General features: G+C 33.4%; 6 protein-coding genes across 7 annotated transcripts; 5 read left to right on the top strand and 1 right to left on the bottom strand.

Annotated features, from left to right (window-relative positions):
• Window positions 1-1,390: 1,390 nt before the first annotated feature.
• LOC101211482 lies at window positions 1,391-3,188 on the top strand. Its single transcript, XM_004135349.3, has 3 exons — window positions 1,391-2,502; window positions 2,610-2,687; window positions 2,830-3,188. Exons 1-3 carry the CDS (start codon window positions 1,639-1,641, stop codon window positions 2,833-2,835), a joined length of 948 nt encoding a protein of 315 aa, XP_004135397.2. The 5' UTR covers window positions 1,391-1,638; the 3' UTR covers window positions 2,836-3,188.
• Window positions 3,189-4,235: 1,047 nt separating this feature from the next.
• LOC101217716 (acyl-acyl carrier protein thioesterase ATL3, chloroplastic) lies at window positions 4,236-6,725 on the top strand. The gene is made up of 5 exons (XM_004135039.3): window positions 4,236-4,502; window positions 4,894-4,994; window positions 5,798-5,907; window positions 6,029-6,124; window positions 6,224-6,725. Exons 1-5 carry the CDS (start codon window positions 4,315-4,317, stop codon window positions 6,341-6,343), a joined length of 615 nt encoding a protein of 204 aa, XP_004135087.1. The 5' UTR covers window positions 4,236-4,314; the 3' UTR covers window positions 6,344-6,725.
• A 1,101-nt stretch (window positions 6,726-7,826) lies between these two features.
• Window positions 7,827-9,602, top strand: LOC101211726 (acyl-acyl carrier protein thioesterase ATL3, chloroplastic). 2 transcript variants are annotated; one of them, XM_031885332.1, is made up of 6 exons: window positions 7,827-8,063; window positions 8,138-8,250; window positions 8,320-8,429; window positions 8,528-8,623; window positions 8,721-8,857; window positions 9,467-9,602. In XM_031885332.1, coding segments are annotated over exons 1-6 (606 nt in total). In that variant the 5' UTR covers window positions 7,827-7,914; the 3' UTR covers window positions 9,468-9,602. The 2 variants fall into 2 exon arrangements, with proteins under 2 accessions (XP_031741192.1, XP_011655778.1); XM_011657476.2 differs by lacking the exon at window positions 9,467-9,602 and having other exon boundaries at window positions 8,721-9,092.
• Window positions 9,520-11,749, top strand: LOC101218192 (universal stress protein YxiE). The gene is made up of 5 exons (XM_004135041.3): window positions 9,520-9,741; window positions 9,813-9,904; window positions 10,058-10,176; window positions 10,505-10,584; window positions 11,381-11,749. Exons 1-4 carry the CDS (start codon window positions 9,558-9,560, stop codon window positions 10,578-10,580), a joined length of 471 nt encoding a protein of 156 aa, XP_004135089.1. The 5' UTR covers window positions 9,520-9,557; the 3' UTR covers window positions 10,581-10,584; window positions 11,381-11,749.
• On the bottom strand, window positions 11,248-13,454 carry LOC101217955 (endonuclease 2). Its single transcript, XM_004135040.3, has 9 exons — window positions 12,892-13,454; window positions 12,627-12,801; window positions 12,415-12,522; window positions 12,268-12,323; window positions 12,116-12,199; window positions 11,933-12,025; window positions 11,751-11,818; window positions 11,587-11,660; window positions 11,248-11,511 (listed from the first exon to the last, which is right to left on the bottom strand). Exons 1-9 carry the CDS (start codon window positions 13,000-13,002, stop codon window positions 11,414-11,416), a joined length of 867 nt encoding a protein of 288 aa, XP_004135088.1. The 5' UTR covers window positions 13,003-13,454; the 3' UTR covers window positions 11,248-11,413.
• A 3,460-nt stretch (window positions 13,455-16,914) lies between these two features.
• LOC105435585 lies at window positions 16,915-18,419 on the top strand. Its single transcript, XM_011657475.2, has one exon. The coding sequence runs from the start codon at window positions 17,262-17,264 to the stop codon at window positions 18,228-18,230; it is 969 nt and encodes a 322-aa protein (XP_011655777.1). The 5' UTR covers window positions 16,915-17,261; the 3' UTR covers window positions 18,231-18,419.
• Window positions 18,420-19,116: the final 697 nt, after the last annotated feature.

Raw genomic sequence — 19,116 nt, 5'->3', positions numbered from 1 at the left:
ATGTAGCAATTTGTGATTGGTCTCAAAATTTCTTATTCAACAATACATTTTGTCCTTTGTACAAACATGTGCGTTGAGTTTACGTTAACTATTTAACTAAGAACTCACTCGATGTATTAGGATAAAAATGTACAAAAAAAAATAATATAACCTATAGGATAAAAATCTACCATAAATAAATTAGAACTAACAAGTTTAAATTTTAGTTACAAAAAATTAAAAATTAAACTTTATTTGGTAACATTTTCTTTTATTTTTTCCTTTATTTTTTAATATTACATATATATATATATACACACACACACTACTTCCATCTCTTTACAATATTTGAATTATAAAATTGAGCCAAAATTTTAAAACAAATAAAAATAGCATTAAGAAATCTTTTCTAAAAAATACTAAGAATTTAAACACTACTTAAAAAGAAAACTATTGTTAAAAAAAAAAAAAACCTAAATAAAACTTATATTTTTTATATTTTTAAAAAAAAACTTGTAAACACGCCTACCATCCCCAAATTTCTAATTTGTATTTGACTGCTTGTGTTTAAACAACCAAACTAAAATTATATATAAAAAGAATTCTTTTTCTTAAAAAAAAATCATTTTGCGCAAACTAGAGTAAGAAATCAAAAAAATGAAATTACTTTTTAAAAATCAAAACTACAAAATAAAATAATTATCAACCAATCTCTTGCTTTTTTTTATTTTTTAAAAAATATATTCCATTGATTTACATTTTTAAAAATAAAAACAAAATTTTATAGTTAAATTCTAAAAAAAATAGATATATAATTTTGTCATTTTTCAAAATTTAGCATGATTTTTATTAATGTTAAGAAAAATTAGACAATAAATCAACAAATGCACCACACAACTAAATGGCTTAAAATGTTATCCACCAAAATTTTAATGATGAAAGGTATAAGGGATGAATATTTATAGAAATGAATAAAGAAAAAAAAATAGTATAGATTGATCCACACCATATATATATATATATATGTATGTATGTATGTAATGTTTAGTATTTTAATTTAAAAAGAAAATTGTAATAGGTCTTCTTAGGTTAATGGACTTTGTAGATTTATCATTTATTAAAAATATATAAATAAACACAGAAAGTTTAAACGGTTATTAGGTTTTGATTTTGTTTTAAATATAGAAAATAAAAAAGGATTGAAGAAAGTTGGGGTCAAAGCTGTAATTTAATTAAAATAAGATATAATTTGGACTGCCCTAAATTCAAAACGACGTCATATCATATTGGGGAAGGCTTTTGGAATCTTCAATCTGATGCGCATGATAACATAAACGGCGCTTTTTAGTAGCATCCACAGAAACCAAAAAACGTGTCACTAAATTAAAAATAAAACTAAAATATTTAAAAAAAAAAAAAAATGAAAAAGCAAAGCCCTTGAAACGAAAATTAAAAAGCCCACCTCTCAAACCCGGAGTCTCTTTTTGTATATAATCTCCCCTTCTCCGGCGATATTCCGTTCCCGCAACCTAAGTAATATGAACAATTTCACCAACCAATGGACCCTCAAAAATCTCTATAACTTTTCCATATTTTCTCTTCCCGTATTGTTTTAGGCGAACCGATCTGATCTCCCTTCCATTTTCTGTCGGCCAGGTTATGGTTTGTGCCGATTCCGAACAAACACCACTAAACTCCATGGCGATGGGACTCGAGAGATCGAAGCCGCTTCACAATTTCACCCTCCCTTTTTTGAAGTGGGGAAATCAGAGGTATCTACGCTGTATGAAATTGGACTCCGATGCCCCTCACACCGACGACGACGACGACCTTCCTCCCCCCGTCGATCGCCGCCCTTCTTCCGCTCACCGGTTCAACTGCCGGAAGTTTCACACCGACAAGCCCACGTTATTTAAGGATTCCGCCAAGAGACCTAGGGCTTCTAAGTCTAAGATCCACGATAATTACGATGGCGATGAAGATATAGCGGCGGTGAGAGAGAAACTCATGATTGATCTAAAAACCGCTGCCGATAGAATGAAGGTTGCATTCTGGAGAGATGGAGTGGTCGACGATGATGATGGCGATGGCGATGACGGCGATGTGACCATCCCGGAGAAAAAAATTCCGGCGGCGGCGCCGGCTGCGTCGGTGACGGCACCGGCACCGGAGAAGGAGTTAAAACCGTGGAGTTTGAGGGTGAGGAAGGCTGCACCGAAGGCTCTGATTGATACAATTACCGAAGGTAAAGGCGGCGGTGGCGGCGGCGGTGGTGGTAAAGTGTTGAAGATCGAGAGGAGGTCGGAGAAAAAGGCGATTCGTAATTCGCCGTTGAGAAGCGGTGACGGCGGCGGTAGCGTGAAGTCTTCAGGGCGGCGATTGGTAACGGAGAAGAAGGAAAGGGAGAAATTCTCGGTATCACTTTCCAAAAAGGAGATCGAAGAGGATTTCATGGCTATGATTGAACGCAGGCCGCCGCGACGGCCCAAAAAGAGGCCCAGAATTGTACAAAATCAAATGGATGTAGGGTTCTTTTTCTTCTTCCACCTCCTCCATTTTTTTTTTCTCCCTTAATCTTTTAATCTTATCTGAAATTGGGTTTTAAACTCTTTCTCCCTCTCCCTTTACAGACGCTTTTTCCAGGATTATGGTTGACGGAGATCACCCCCGATCTCTACGAGGTGCCGGAAATCCAAGAAAACGGAAAGGTAATTTCCCGGGCGTCGAACCTGTTTTTCTTTTTTGCTTTGGATTGAAAATGTACGGATAACAAATCTGATTCGATCTAACGTCATTCAAATAACCCTTGTCTGATAGCAATCTTAAAATCTGTGGGAATTGATTGTGCAGAGATAGATAGTAAGGAGAAGTGAATGGGAGAAGGAGGGTTAGAAGTTAGAGCACCGGCCGGCAAGTTGCAACGTTGCTAAGCTTTAAAATCCATGGATGAAGACGTACGATGAAGCTCCATCTTCTGGAATCAAGAAATAATTGCACATTGATTAACCAGTAGATTTATGTATTTGTGTGTTTTGATTCCATGGGTTTGAGAACGCTAATTCTTGTGTATTAATTATAATTACATTTCATTCTTCTTGTGTGTTCTTCCTGAATAAAGAATAATGTTTAATTTTTAGTGAAAAGAGATCAACAAAAATAGTTCCAAAATTAATCCTTTAATTGAAAGTGGAGAGCGGTGGCTTAATACATACATAGATATCTCTCTCTCTCTATCTTTATGTATGTGTGTGTGTATATATATATATTTATATTTGGTTAATAGGTTAATGCAAAGAATTGATGCCAGTTGGTGTTGAATTCGTCCGCCGTGGCGTATTGGCCTTGCTTCTTTCCTAGACAAGTTTACATGTGGACAAAATCTACTATTCTTTTTATAATATATTTTCCTTACAATTTTTGCATCCTCAATGGGAGAATGAGTTGATTTGATTTGTTTTTTTAGAAATTTCTTTTCTAAGAACACAGTCAGACATGATGTTATGACCAATAGGTTTGATTAATACCTTCAATTTTTTACGTTTTTAGAGGAAAAAAGAAACTGTACAGTGGGGTACTTAAGAATAGCAATCAACTTATAATAAGAATGATGAAGGTCAATTTTTGGTGACCTCATGAACCAACAAATACGGTTTTCTTAACTCTACTTCAAATAACATTTCTTCTTTCTGTTAACAAAGATTTAACTACCACTGATACAAATTCTACTCTGTTAATTGACTGACCTCACTGGATTGAAGGTTCAAATTTAATCAAAAAAACTTTGGTAGACCTAATTGGTTAAGCAAACATATTTTAAGTTATTTGCTCAAATTTTCAATTCAACACTTGGGTTGGATTTGATTTAATTTTTCAAGTTTATTATATTGGAATTGGGTTTAAAGTTGAGTTATTTTTTTTTAAATTGATTCAACTTGTATATGTACGTGTGAATTGCCACAATATTCGTCTCTTTTTTAAAAAAAGAATGATAATATGGTGTATTTCTTTTTGTGTTTAACAACATATGTATTTGATGGGATTTTAGTTCTTTCAATTCAAACTTATCCAAAGGATGCACATATTTAGCTGAGGTAACTAAAGTTTGTAAGGCAAATTATTTCCCACAAGACTATTTCTAATGCTTTCTAGACAACTTTGAAATAAGATTTAACATATTTGTAAGATGTGGGATTTGAACCCACGCCCTGAAGGACGAAAATTTAGGTGTGGCGGTTTAGACCACTCGACCACACTGACCCGCTAAATTCACAAACCCAATTCACTCCGATTGCCATTCTCAACAAATCCGCCGACGACAGCACAAGAATCCGCGCGATGTTGCAGTCTTCCATTACTCCGATTCAATCGCCCTCACCGATTTTCAATCAAAAAACTAATGGCTTCCCAGTCCCTCCATCAGTTGTCTTCCCCATTGCCCGGCCGTCGACATCTTTACGCCTACGATCTCTCCCAGCAACCAGAAGCTCTATCTCCTCTTCTTTTGATCTCAAAGCCGGCAAAGGGTACTTTCCACATTTCAGGAATTTTCAATCTATTTTTCCCATTTAGTATTCTCTGTTAAGATCTTTGACATATGTTGTCCCCCACGGCTTTTGCTCCGTCGACATTAGCGGCCTTCGCGCATTATGTCTCCCCGCCCCTTCTCTCGGGGAGAACAATTGCTAATGATTTTGATAATCGTTTCATGTTTACGAGTGTTGGATTTTTTTTTTTTTTTTATATATAGCTGCATCGGTTTCTACAATTAGGGGATGAATTCTTTTGATGTTTGCCCTTTGCATTGTAATTGTTGTTTCTGCTGAAATTGTCCTGAATTGATGTCTTTTGTTTTGGTTTGGATAAAATTATTGAAAAATGTTAGAGATTGAGCATGTAATACCTTGACCATGACAGGATGGATAGTTTTCTAGATATTGAACTCAAAGTTCGTGATTATGAGCTGGATCAATTTGGAGTTGTGAACAATGCTGTTTATGCAAGTTATTGCCAACATGGTAAAATCAAATATCCACTTCTTTGAAGCTTCTTAGTGATTATTTTTCTCAAATTTTTTTGCTCATTATTCTTATTTCTTCTACTGATCTTTGAGTGAATTGGGGTGACTTTATTTTCCCTCTCCAGGGTTCTGTTTCTTTATGCTGTTTTTTCTCTCACTCCCTCCTCTTTTTTTGGGGGGTATCTTTTCATTATTTCAGTGAGAAGATTGTATGTAAGTGTGGAGGGAGTCTTCACCGTTTCAAATGTTGGTGTTTGTTTGTGTCTAATGTGCTCAGAAATTATGTTTCAAGTTAATAAGCATTACATTTCATTGTAGCTTATAACCATTACGATTATTTCTTTTCTGGGGAAGTGGTTTTTAAGTAGTATAAATGGTTGATGCAAGAATCAATTACTTCAATAATAATATTTAGTTTGTAGACAGAATGCTGTTTGAAATCACCAAAAATTATTCTTTTCTGTTTTTGCTGAAGTTAACATTAAGATATCTTGACAATTCCATTTGTTCACTGAACTATATCCTTTTTTCATGATAGTTGATAAGTCTAAAATTTGAGGGGCATTTGTCTGGAAGATGTAAAATGTTGAATATTAATTGGTGTTCATCGGCTCAAAACTTTGAAGTGTTTCGATTGAGTTGGGAAATAGATCATAGAAGTACTATATTTCTCCCCCAAGATTTCAATCATTTTTCGGTTTTACCATGATTACTTGAACCTTACTATTCTCAAAGCGTTATTGCTGAATTCAAAACATGTTATATTTGATTTAAAAGACATTAAATCGAGGACTTAATCAGGTCGTCATGAACTGCTGGAAAGTATAGGCCTCAGTCCAGATGCAGTTGCTCGTGATGGAGATGCATTAGCTTTATCAGAATTGTCTTTGAAGTTCCTCGCACCACTTAGAGTACGATATCTTTTGTAGTTAACATTGAATGACCGATAACTGATAGAACAATTTAAGCTATAAAAACAATTTATTTACTCAATATCTTACTACTCTTATATTGTCTTATGAATGCAACTAGAGTGGTGACAAATTTGTTGTTAAAGTGAGGATCTCGGGCATATCAGTTGCTCGCTTCTACATTGATCATTTAATTTTCAAGCTTCCAAATATGGAGGTTGGTATTGGATCCTATAATTTGCCTAAGTATATCAACTTATCTGGATGATTGCGGTAACTTTATAATACCATTTCCTGTCTTGTTTTCTTTCCGTAGCCAATCTTGGAGGCGAAGGGTACAGCAGTTTGGCTTAACAAAAGTTATCGCCCAGTGCGTATTCCACAAGAGTTTCTATCCAAATTTGGTCAATTTGTTCAAGATCACGAGTCCAAGTGATCAACTTTGAGATGATATTTTGTATCTTCTGGAGAAGGCTAAAATAGGAGGTACTCAGCACATATCTGATTCATATACCAAAGTCCATCCATAGTAATGAATATTCTTGCGTTTTCTCAAACTGTAGTTCATATACACACAACATCACTCTGATTTTCATAGGTTTTGCAGTGGTAAAAAGCATATTGTTCGATGAAACGAACTAACTGAACAAGATCTATTCCATAAGTTGTAGATTTTTATACAGGATAAAAGTTTCATACTGATATCCATCTTCTCCATCTGAGAAAGAAAAAAGTTGAAGCTTTTCATATTGGCACTCGAGAATATTTTCAAATACATAATATATATATATATATACACTGTTTTCACCACTTTGTAATTGAGGAATCTATTTTGTTTTATGACTTTTTTTCAATTATTAAAATATTGGTCGATTTGTTGATATATCTTAAATGGAAGAGTCTAATTAATTGATTGATCTAAACACTATATTGTTACACATTCAAATAACTTTACATTATAAAGTTCAATAACTAGATTGTGACAAAATTTAAATAAAGGTTAGAGAAAACGACTTTTTTAACCAAACTATCCATTTAAGATATTTTCATCAAATCCAGTTGAACTCTAATTATGTGCGTAATTCCTATGATGAGGGATTTGGAGCAAAAAATAAATAGATATATCTTCATCAACCTGACTCAAATGTAGAAACAGACTAAACCATATTGTGATATTAGGAAGGATAGTTGGTAAGGTTTCTTTGATTTTAAGACCAATCAAGAATTAAATTGAAGCAATCCAATTTAGATATAAGAGTTCCAAACTAATGTCCAATGAAGAACAAACTAATAGATTTGTTTTATTTGTATCTATTTATTATCTGTTTTGTTTTAGACTTTTTGCACTCTCTTTTTACTTTTTACTTTTTACTTTCAACTTGTTTTGAAAATTGAAATGTTAGGTGGCTTTTCTAAATAAAAATAGTACCTGCTCTATAATATTCGGTTTTTAAATAAATAAATATGCATGAGTTAAATTTAAAATATTAAAAAATATCGAATGAAGAGTTTATTTTCAAGACATATATACTCTACATACCATTAGTTCGATTCGGTTATGTTTTGATTAATTTTCTAATAAACAATCAATTCAAACCAATACTTCTTTTTGTTTTCTTCAAATACAAACTAACACGTCCAACTTTATACTAAAAATCAAACCAAGGTTTGGTTTGGTTTGGTTTGGTTTTTCAACTTTTAGATTTTTTTGTCGAACTGTAATTGATATATTAATTATAAGTGGGTGGCATGGCCACAATCGTTAGGTGCCCAACCCTAGTTTGAAGCAATGCAAAATTCCACTAAAGAAATTAAATGTAATTTAATTCAAAGCTTTGATTGCTGATATTAATAGTAACAATAATTACACATAATTAATAACACTAATTTGTTATAAAATCGTTAATGAAAAATTAAGAAGAAACAGAGTGTCCATATTATTAATACTATTAACATTCCCCATATTCTCATGGATACTAAAGAAAATTAAGTGAGCAATTAGAAGAAATGTTGCAGTTTCAAGCAGTTTCCATGAATCCAATTCTTCAATTTTCACCTACTAAAACCAAATTCCCTTCTTCTTCTTCTTCTTCTTCTTCTTCACCATTTTTCTTCACCAAAACAAGAACCTCTGTTTCTCAAAAAGTTTCCATTAGGTACTCTGTTTTCTGTTCATCACCACTAACCAACAATTATATAAACTAAAAAAACCAACATTGTTGATTGACAGTCAAGGTTACAAGATGGATGGGTACCAAGATTTTGAGCTCAAAGTTCGTGATTACGAGCTGGATCAATTCGGTGTAGTCAACAATGCTGTTTATGCAGATTATTGCTACCATGGTCAAGCTGATCTAAACTCGAAACTTCTGTTAAATTGATAAGGTAAGTTTTATAATTGTAATTAAACAGGTCGTCACGAATTGCTAGAAAAGATGGGAGTGAGTCGGGATGCAATTACTCGGAGAGGGGAATCATTAGCGCTATCAGATTTGTCCATGAAATTCCTTTCATCACTTAGAGTATGGATTAATTAACCATAACATAACTAACCCATTTATTACTATAAATTTTGGTTTAATCAAACTACAAAAACTTATAGAATTATGATCAAATATAGAGTGGAGAGAGATTTGTTCTTAAAGTGAGGGTGTTCGGAATCTCAAACGTTCGGATCTATATTCATCACTTGATTTTCAAGCTTCCAAATATGGAGGTTAGTAGTAGTGAGTAATGAAATTAAATTAAACATACCTAGATGGTTGATTATTCAATTAGTGTTTGTATGTGATTGTATTGCAATTTGCAAACAGGCAATCTTAGATGCAAAGGCTACAGCAGTATGGATTAATAAAAACAATCGTCCAGTTCGAATCCCTCAAGAGTTTTTCTCAAAATTTGCTGATTATGTTGGGAAACAACAACATCACTTCAAAACAGAACAAAATTAGTACTGTTGGCATCTTTCCAATCTTTTCATTTCTATATGTTGTTCAAATTAAAATAACAACAATCAACTTTGATTTTATCATTTCCGTTCATGTAATGTAATTTCGAACAAATCTTCAACTATAGTTTTCCTAGAATTTTCAATATTTAAATTAGATTACTGTATAGTCTGTGTATTCTAATAATATATGGTTATCTATTTAACATGTTGTACTACATGAAATCAAATTTGATCATAGATGTAGTCTATTTTTTTCTCGAGTCAAAGTAAAAGAGGTTAATTATGTAAGTTTTATAGTTATCGTTATATATATTGTTACAGTTAAATTCGAAGAATTATGAATTATTACCATCATCGATTGATTTTAGATGATAACAATAACGATAACGGTAAAAAGAGGTTGACAAGAAAGATTACAGACTAAAAACAACCTCAAAATGTGTAAGTACATACAGGATGGGAATCAAAAATTCAAAATCAAATGTAAATTTGTGAAAAAATATTAATTTCGTTGCTTTTTTTATTCATTTTCTGTGAATAATTTTAAACTGTTCCATAAATTAGAAACTAAGAAAACTCACCATCAATTTTCTCCATGAACACTCCAAGGCAAGGATGAATTGAAGCTGAGCTACAGCTTCAATGGCGTAATTCACTTTATGGGCTTTAGCTGTTTCCCCTTTACCAATCAAACCCAGCAATGGAGAAGAGAGTAATGGTGGCCATAGACGAGAGTGAGTATAGCTACTATGCCCTAATCTGGGTGCTTGAAAATCTTAAAGAATCCATAGCCAGTTCCCCACTTTTCCTCTTCACGGCTCTACCTCCGCCCCCCACCACTTACACCTCCGGCCTCGCTCGCTCCTATTTCCCACTTCCATCCAGTTAAGTATTGCTCATCTTTTCACTTTCATCCCATTTCTGTTTTGCTTAACTTTCTCTTTATGCACAATAGATACGGAGTTTGTTCGTACTCTTCAAGAGAATGATAAGAAACTTAGATGCGGTCTTCTTGAGAAAGCAAAGGATATATGTGCTGGAAGAGGGGTATGATAGGATTCTTCTCATAGTCTAAAATTTAGTTTAATTCAAGAACATCCATCTTGTTGTAGAAGTACTTTGTTTACTGTTTGTTTCTTGATAACATAAATTGTATTATATACTGAACAAAATTAGTAACTGTTGTTCTTAGTTCTCCAGGTGGCTGCTATATCCATCACAGAAGATGGGGACCCTGGAAAGACCATATGTGATACGGTTGAAAAGCTGAATATAAGTTTGCTTGTTTTGGGTGATCGTGGCCTTGGGAGAATTAAGAGGTTAGTTCAGGAGAAGAGTCTTTGTTTTCAAAATATGTTTTTATGGAGCCTTTTGACCAGTTTCTTAAACTTGTTTAGAACAATTCTCATTAGATGTCAAAATACCTGCATAGTTTCTTAAACCATGCTTAGTATCCATTACATTTAAAATGATGATACTTAAGAATTTGAAAGCTTAAGTTTTCACTTTTGTTACTTGCAGAGTGTCAATCGATTTAGATTAATAGATGTACATTCTTTGTTTTCTTTGTTTTTATTAATTTTTCCCCTTCTCGACTATAATGGGTTTGTCTTAGATGCTGATGAAATTAATGTTTATCTCATACAGAGCTCTTATAGGGAGTGTGAGTAACTATTGCGTTCAAAATGCCAAGTGTCCTGTCCTTGTTGTGAAGAAACCATAGAAAGGTAACGTTTGCTGCTTTGCTCACTAAACTAAATTAGAGTTATGCCTTAGTTATTTAATCTTGATTTATTTACAACGAGGTTGTGTCAATCTACTTGTGCGATTAAGTTGACTATGAAGCAATAGATTGTGTGTGCTCAGCTTGTTATCATGTAATCAGATTGCATATTCTGCTTACTAGTCTACGAAATATCAATTAGATTGTGGTGGTCGGTGGAAGAAAAGCACACAAGCATGAGACACAATCTTCCCATTTTGACTATTCAAGTTTGTTTGAATGGCTTGGAAGCTACATCGAAGTCTTTTTCTACATAATCACTTTCTACTTTTGATTTCAAGACTAGTAGATTTTACCTAATTTTACCAATACACGACATGTCATCATTTACAAATTCAGGTTGAGAAGACCTTCCTTGGTACTTCTCAGAAACAGGTCATATGCAAAATAAACTGATAAAGTGGGAAAGAAAAGCAAATTTTGTAAGGTTGTTATAAGCATAACTAAACATATTGTTTTCGAATTTTTATTCTGGTAAAGGGAAAAGTGTTTGCAATGTAGCTCCTTTTGTTTCTTTTTGTTTGAATTGAGAGAACTATAGTTGACAAGAAAGATGCTAAGCTAAAAGTGGCATGGACTAGATAAAGTAATTAAAAGGAAAGAAATAAGTCAGTCAAGGAGAATGATATTCCTGGAAGAACTTTATTCACCTCATGGCGTTGATTGTTTTACAAGATTACATAGACTTATATTAAGGTCAACTTTTCAGCACTAACTTGAAGAATAACTATTTCTTGCAGGCCTTTTCGTAATAGTATAGACTAGAGGAATGTCTATGAACCAAAGATGCGATTTAAAGCAGCTGCTAATCTGACTCCACCTTGTGCCAACCGTAGCTTCAAGACTGGCACACGGGAGGCAAAATATTTCTCTGCATCGCAATTTTTTCAAGTTAAAAACTCTTCTGCTCAAAGAACAACTGAACCAAGTTTTGTAAGAAATCTACCTGCTAGTGTAGAACCTTCAGAAACGCCTTTGTATGCCCAGTCACAGGCTGCCTGAATACTTTCTGATGCATATCTGAATATTTCAATGAAAACTGGTGGTAAATTATTGGAAGTTCATGTTCTATAATTGAAGGATTAACAGACTGTTTCTTGTGCCACATACATTTCAGTGCATGGTACTTCATCAGAACCACACTTTTCCCATTCTTCAACTTGATCTGCCCATTCATTCTGTTGATCAGGACACCAAAAGGGGACAAAAATGCATTAGAATTGCTTAGTATTGATAAGAATCAGGCTTTGTTTCTCAAATTGATTTGGACATAGAATTATCAATTATGTAACCTTTATATTTGTTTGGATTGCATCAACTAGGCCATCCACACTGAAGTCGTAGAATTTGCCCTCTGCTGTTTCGATTATGTTGCTGTCCCATATCTGTTAGAATCACGAGAAATACAGTATTTTCACTGATTCAAAACTGGAAACTTCCAAGATATAGAGATAAAGTTGGGTAATTATATTTACATGGTGAAGATTTTGCTTCCTGGTGTACCAATGAACGTCGATTGTGTTTCCTCCCCTGTCTCCCGTGAAGCCCACGTGCAAAGGCTGCATTTTACGTAAGTTCATTTCAGTAAGTAATTGCACACAACATGTACATAAACTTCATATCATACCTGATGGATGTCTCCCATGAAATGTGAAAGAAAAAGCAGCGCTTCAGTCAGGTTATCTGCTTATGAAAAAGTCATAGCATATTAGCAATTTCATCGGTTTCTCATTGAAAGCAAAGTATATAAGATTCTCGTTTTCTTGAAAATTACATTCAGAGTTAGAAGGTTGAGCATTGTAGGTTAGAAGCTGGGAAGTATAGTTGTTAATGGCGCCAGCAACACACCGTCCTTTCTCTCCAGCTTCATCTTTGCAGTCTCCTAAGAGATTCAAATGACAAGATTTTTAAAACCATAAGAGAAGAAGGCTGGGAGAAATTAGAACAGACTACAGAGAAGAATGGAGATAAAAGAGGTAACTCAACTGTCATACTGGTAAGTACAAAGGGAATCTGGAGTATCAATGAAATGAAGAGGAGGGGACCAACGATAACGAAACTTAACTCTGTCTGCCCAAATGCAAACGCTTGCTAAATCTCCCTGTGCGGACTCTGGCAACAGTTCTTGTACTGCATCTGCTGCTGCTTTGCTCAACCGTGACTGTTAGCAACACAAAACAAAGATCAAAAGTTTTCATGAGAAAAGGTAAACTTGAGAAAAGGGTTTGTGAAAGAATGTGAAGAGAAGAACCTGAGCGATTTTGCAGACAGTAAAATGGCCGTCAATTCCCCAACCAAAGCTAACAGGAAAGATGAACACCAACGACAAAAAGGCCACTATCAGAAATCTACATTTCTCCATTTTAAAGAAAAACTCCTTCTGGTTGATTTATGAGTTTGTATTTGGTTAAATACAAGGAGCAATGGAAGAAATGTATTACATGAAGGGATGAAATTGCAGCCAGTTTTGGAAAGTTCCCTACTATGCTAATTGCTCAGTTAGGCGGAAGCTGGTTTCCAAAAAGGTTCATCCATTTCCGCAAGAAATTAAGGTAAAGTTCTTTTAAAAATTGAGCCGTTACTTTGTTAGTGAAACCATTTCTGGATTCGGTTGATTTTTTCTTTTGTGAAAAAATGTTTGAATGAAAAGCTTTCTTTTGTGTGTAGAGTTTAGTTGATGTAACACACAGTAATCACTGATACTGATCCCATTCATTGGGGTGTGATCAAATTAGGGAAAGTATCGGTTTTGTTTTTTTTTCAAATCAAGAATAAAATTGAAGTGAATATTTGAAACAATAAGATCAAATCTGTAATCCTTTTAAATTATAACAAACTTATAAACATTTTCCAGAAATGAACTTTGTAGCAAAATCTTCACTAACAAATCTTAAAACGATAAACTTTCTAAACTTGCACGTACATGTTCTCTCTATTGACATGTTCCTTGGGTCAACCTCGGCATGGCTCGAGGTTGAGGCCCTGGCCGAGGCCAAACCTCGTGTCATGGGCCCATTTCTTTTTCCATACATCTAATCTTTATAGAGATTTGTTTGAGATTTCTTTTAAACAAATAAGATTTGGTTTTTTTTAATGTTAAACTAAAGTTGGTATGACTCATACCGAATTATTGTTCATTTGTTTATTTCTTAAAAAAAGTAAATAAATAGATAAATAACATGAATTTGATTGAATTATGAAAATCCGAATAAATGTTATTGTTGAAGAAATAAAAAAGAAAAAGGAATTTGATAATTGATAGAAAGGCATAAAGGAGACTTGACTTTTTATGAAGCGATAAGACAGCGTTTGGTATAACAATAACGTGGCTTCTTTATCATCTTAATTAACAAAAAATACCAATTCTCAATTTTTTAAATAACTGATAGTGACTTTTTTTTGTGGTTCCCAAACCCCAACCAATAATATGATTTTAATTATTAATATCAACATATAACTCTAACAAATTTAAAATGTGTTTATTATTATTAGGGGATGGGACCTCAATTCCATCATCTAATTTACACTTTTTATGTCTTCATATATATATATATAATCCATCTGTCTCTTTCAATGCTTTAAAAACCCTTATAGAGAGTAAGGTTTTGCATATTATGAAATTTTGATTGATGTATATATAATCATAATAATATTGTTGACGTTAAATTTAAAATTATGAATGTAAAGTAAAGATAAGTTTTTAAATTAAATTAGTGTCTGACATATACCAAACTTAAAAAGAATCTAATTTTAAAAAATTGTTTATGCTTGTAAGTTATATTTTAATTTTTATACCTAAACTTATACTTATCATTAAAATTTAGTGTCTGATTATCAATCACATTAGCGAGGCAACAAAATTTAGGTTACCTTTAACTTCAATTATTAATGATATTCCTTGGATCAATAAATTGGAGCAGTGAAAGGCATCATCTGAACCCTCACCCCTCACCTACTCTTTCTTTCAAGTGGCCTTTATGAAAGCTTTGTTTTCGATTTGGGTTATTTGGATCATAATACTTTTACGTTATTTTAAAGAGTTTGTTTTAGTCTTTAGCTTTTCATTAATAAAGAATATTTAATTGTTAAGAAACTAATTACAAATTTAATTGGAATCTGGGGAAGAAGAGAGGTTGATTTTAATAAAAGATGAAGAAGTATTCAAAGGAAGCAAAGGCAGTTAACATATTTAACACACGGCTTCAAATTGAATTCAAATTCAAACTACAATCCATGTGTTTCGTTTCATCCCACATTTGAAAACAAACAAAAAGGTCAATTTTAATGCACGAGTAAAAGAAGGTTGCAAATTTAATATTAACCAAAGAGACAAAAAAATAATGTAGTGTATATATAATTCAAATTGGATACTACTTTATAAATAAAACAATCATAGATGATAAAATCAAAACTTTAATTGAGAGGTAAGATCGAATTTTGTACCACAACTATTGATTTGTTAGTATAATAACAAATACAAAATCCATGAAGGTATGATCATATTGAGTGAAAAAGACAAATTTGATGTGCTGCCATATATGAAAATTATTTAAAATTGAATTTGTTGCTATATAAGATTAGGAATTCTTTTGGTCCTTATAAGGAAAAGAACAATCAGCATATATTATATATTGAAATGATTTTGTGGAAGGCATGTCTGGAGGAAGAATATTAATTTGACGCTTACTTTGAAAAACCTATTCTATAGGAATTTAAATAATCAAATTAGAACTATCAGATATAATAATTTTCTTTTACTTTCTAATAAACCAGTAACTTTGAAAAAGCATTAAATTGGAAGAACTCAATTTGAAAGGGTAAAATGCTTCTTCACCAACCACTTACGAAACTAAAACTCAATGGTCTAACTCTCACCTCAACCAACTTTTTTAATATATAGTTTGAAAGTGTAACAAAAGGCAACCACATTTTTAATTACTCTTTTTAAGGTAAGAAATCCATCTTTTTCTCACTTTTGCTTTCACACAACTTTTCTTTTTTCTCTCCCTCTCTCCCTCTCTCCCTCTTTAATTTATGAATTATGTGTTAATTTAAAGAAACCTCATGTGTCCCTTTTAATCTATTTAATGCCTTTTGCTATCACTTCAAACTCATTTTTAAATTGACTCAAATTCAATGTCTTATTCCTTAGTTAGATCATTTCTAGAAGCAGACGAAAAAAATTGCTACTTAACTTTCTTATTATAACGGCTTTTTCAAAGATTATTACTTTACTCTTTCAAGTACATATATTTAAAGTTGTAAATGTTAATACTTGTATTGTACCAAAAATTTAGAATGAGTTTGTTTTAATTAATCATAAATTTCTTCAAATAATGTAAGTTGAGTATAGTTTAATGATAACAAACACATATAACGGTTGTTATTGTTAAATACAATAGTTATAATTTCATTTATTTGAAAAACCTAGCTAAATAAAATAAGTGGATGGGGTCTACAATTAGCAAGATTTTTTTTTTTTTTATAAATCCAAGAAGATCAAATATGATGTAAAATTGTTCTTAATTAATGGATACAATTGACCATCGATAAAAACTCTCTCATCTCATAAGTTTTTAAGAAAAAACAAAACAAAACAAAGATATACAACTTTTATTTATAGCCATTTATTCCTTATGTGATATATGTTCTATAGTTTGTTAAACATATGTAGACAATAATTCTCATATGCAAACAAACAAACTTTATACATACATATATGAGTATATATGGGATGATAAGTCATCGTACCAATTAGGATGAATTGAGATTAGAAAAAGAAAGAAGATGAATGATGGATTGAAATGAATGAAATGTGACTGTGTAAGAAGGTTTTGTATGGTAAAAATGGTATAATATTAGGGTTGATGTGGAAATTGAGTAGAAATAAGTGTTGATGGAATGGTAGTTATATGATTGAAAATGATTTATATAGTTTATTATAGAGCTACAATACATAATGGGGATGTGTATTTATATAGTTATAAATTTGAAAAGATTGTGAGAAGTTTATGGTGGTGATTCCAGCACCGCCCAGCAGTGACCACCAGTGTCATGTCAACATTTGAATCATACGATTTTTCATAAACGAGGTCCTACCATACTTCATAAGAGCCAATGGATCACTAACCTGTCCCCACGTGTCACCATCACAATGGCACTATTGTGAAAAATAAAAAACCCTCAATAATTTATGACCGGACGTTTTCCCAAGACGGACCGAATATTTTTAATTTGATTCCCTTCGATCCTATTCCACCTCAGCTCTCTCTTACTTCCCTACCAAAATTTCTTGCTCTTTTTTCTGACGTGGATCTCTCTCATACTCTCCCTTACCCAATCCTTCTCTTCCACCTCACTCTCTCCTTTGATTTTATCTTTTTGCTTCGCCCTTAAAAATCTCCTCTCCCTCTTTCCTTTTCCCTCTCCTCTCTCGCCATCGCAATTCTTTCCACCAAACCCTAACACACAATATCCTTCTTCTTCTTCTTCTCTCTCTTTTATTTCTTTTTATCCGAATATTCCCCATCTCAATTCCGATTCTTGATTTTTGTTTCTCTCCTTTAAATCTCTGCTTGTTTCTTTCTTGCTGTTCTACCTAAACCACTGAGGTTGAGATAGATGGAGATTCCCGTCATTAACAGGTTTAGTGGCTTGGAATCCGGGATGAGTTCCTTGCCAAATCCCACTCTTTTACCCCAAATTTTGACATCCCCATCTGGATTTCAAACGCTTTCTCGTTCTTTAGATCTCTGGAAATGGAGCGCTGTGATTATCGCCGTTGTTGCTACATTCAGCGGCGTAATCAACCGGATTAAGCTATTGTTTGTAATATTCCGACGACAGAAACGTATTCTGCAGGAAATTGTTTATGATTCTGACTCCGATACTGAGTACTCTGTCGACGATTCTGCTAGTTCTGTTTCATCGGTTTGGTCGGAGTTTGAAGAAGACGATGTTGATGAGCCTGCATCCTCGTCTTCCTTTAGCTGGGACTTGACTGACCAGGATTTTCACGTTAGAGGCTCCGATTACTATTTGAACGATGACAAAACGAAACAAACTCTGAGACTTCGGCACAGACGGAGCTTCCACAACCAAGACGGAGAAGGCGAACAGTTCTCATGGGCCGATTTCACCGGAGGTAAAAGCGTGGTGAAGTTATGGGACAATCTCAGATTCGAATTCGATCACTGTGACTCCGACACGAATGAAATCCGCGTCCACGATGTAATCAAAGAGCAAACAATCGGGTCCATTTTAGCCGGAAAATCGCAAATAGCACCGTCGTTGACGTCGACGTTACTGTTATCAACAACAACGAACGTTTCGAGTAAGACATCGGTGAATATCTGGGACACGCGCATGGGTTGTCAAATCCCAGCATTAATAGCCGAGTGGAAGCCGGTTGCCGGAAAGGTTTTGGGAGTAAAATTTTCCGGTGAGCAAAAGGTGTACCTTAGAAACGAATCCGGGGAAAAAATAACGGTGGGTGACGTGAGAAACATGAAGTCGCCTCTAGAGAATTTAACGGCGGCGGATATGGAGACTTGGTTCGACGCAGACGCGGTTATGGTTTCGGCGGAATAGTATGAGAGGAAGAAAAGAAAAATCCGAGTCAGGGGTGAGTTGGAAGAGACTCGGGCGGTGACTCGGGTTGGTTAGAAAATAGCTGTTTTCGATTCTCCCTTAATCATTAATGGGTGAATCAGCCACAGCCTTTTTTTAAAAAAGAAAAAAAAAAGAAAAAATAGGACAAAGAAACAGATTGTAAATAATGTAATATTTTAATTTTATTATTGGAGCCGAAATAATTATGAAATTGATGATATATATATATGTTTCTTGTCCGACATCTACACCTGGCTATGGTTTTAATTTTGTTGGAAGTAAGATAAATAAATTAATAATAGGAATCAAAAGTGGTTGTTTGTTTAATCTTGTTGATTAGATTAGCCATAATTATTCCCACAAGAAAATAAACTCGGATACACACGAGTGAATCATATTAGATGAATGAATATTTGTTCAAATAGGAGAGAGATTGATTGGGATTGGTAATTAAGTAAGAAGAGTTTAGAAGAATTGACACTTCAATTTTGGTCAACAATTTGGTGCTTTTATAAGATATTACACGACAAGAAAGGACCTGTTGCGTCTAACCATCGCCAAATTACTTCAACTTCCAAACTTCCAAACTTTCTTCTATGACTCCCAAATCTTCATATTTTATTTTTTAACCTAATTTAATTGCCTAATATATGATTATTATATTTTTTGCCCTCCACATATATACCACAATTAAGATGAGTAAAAAATGGTATTGTGAGTAATACTAGTTGAAAATGTCAACTTTTATAAATTGAGTTTAGAAGGAACAAAGAATTTTTGATAACAAAGTTATGATAGAACAATAAACCAAACAACATTAAATAGATATCTTGTTCACTCAATTCTATCCTAATTATCATTACAA

Source organism: Cucumis sativus, chromosome 5 (genome assembly GCF_000004075.3).
Source record: "Cucumis sativus cultivar 9930 chromosome 5, Cucumber_9930_V3, whole genome shotgun sequence".
Taxonomy (NCBI): Eukaryota; Viridiplantae; Streptophyta; class Magnoliopsida; order Cucurbitales; family Cucurbitaceae; genus Cucumis; species Cucumis sativus.
The sequence above is the reverse complement of the archived record's forward strand: the minus strand, read 5'-3'. Positions and strand labels throughout refer to the sequence as shown.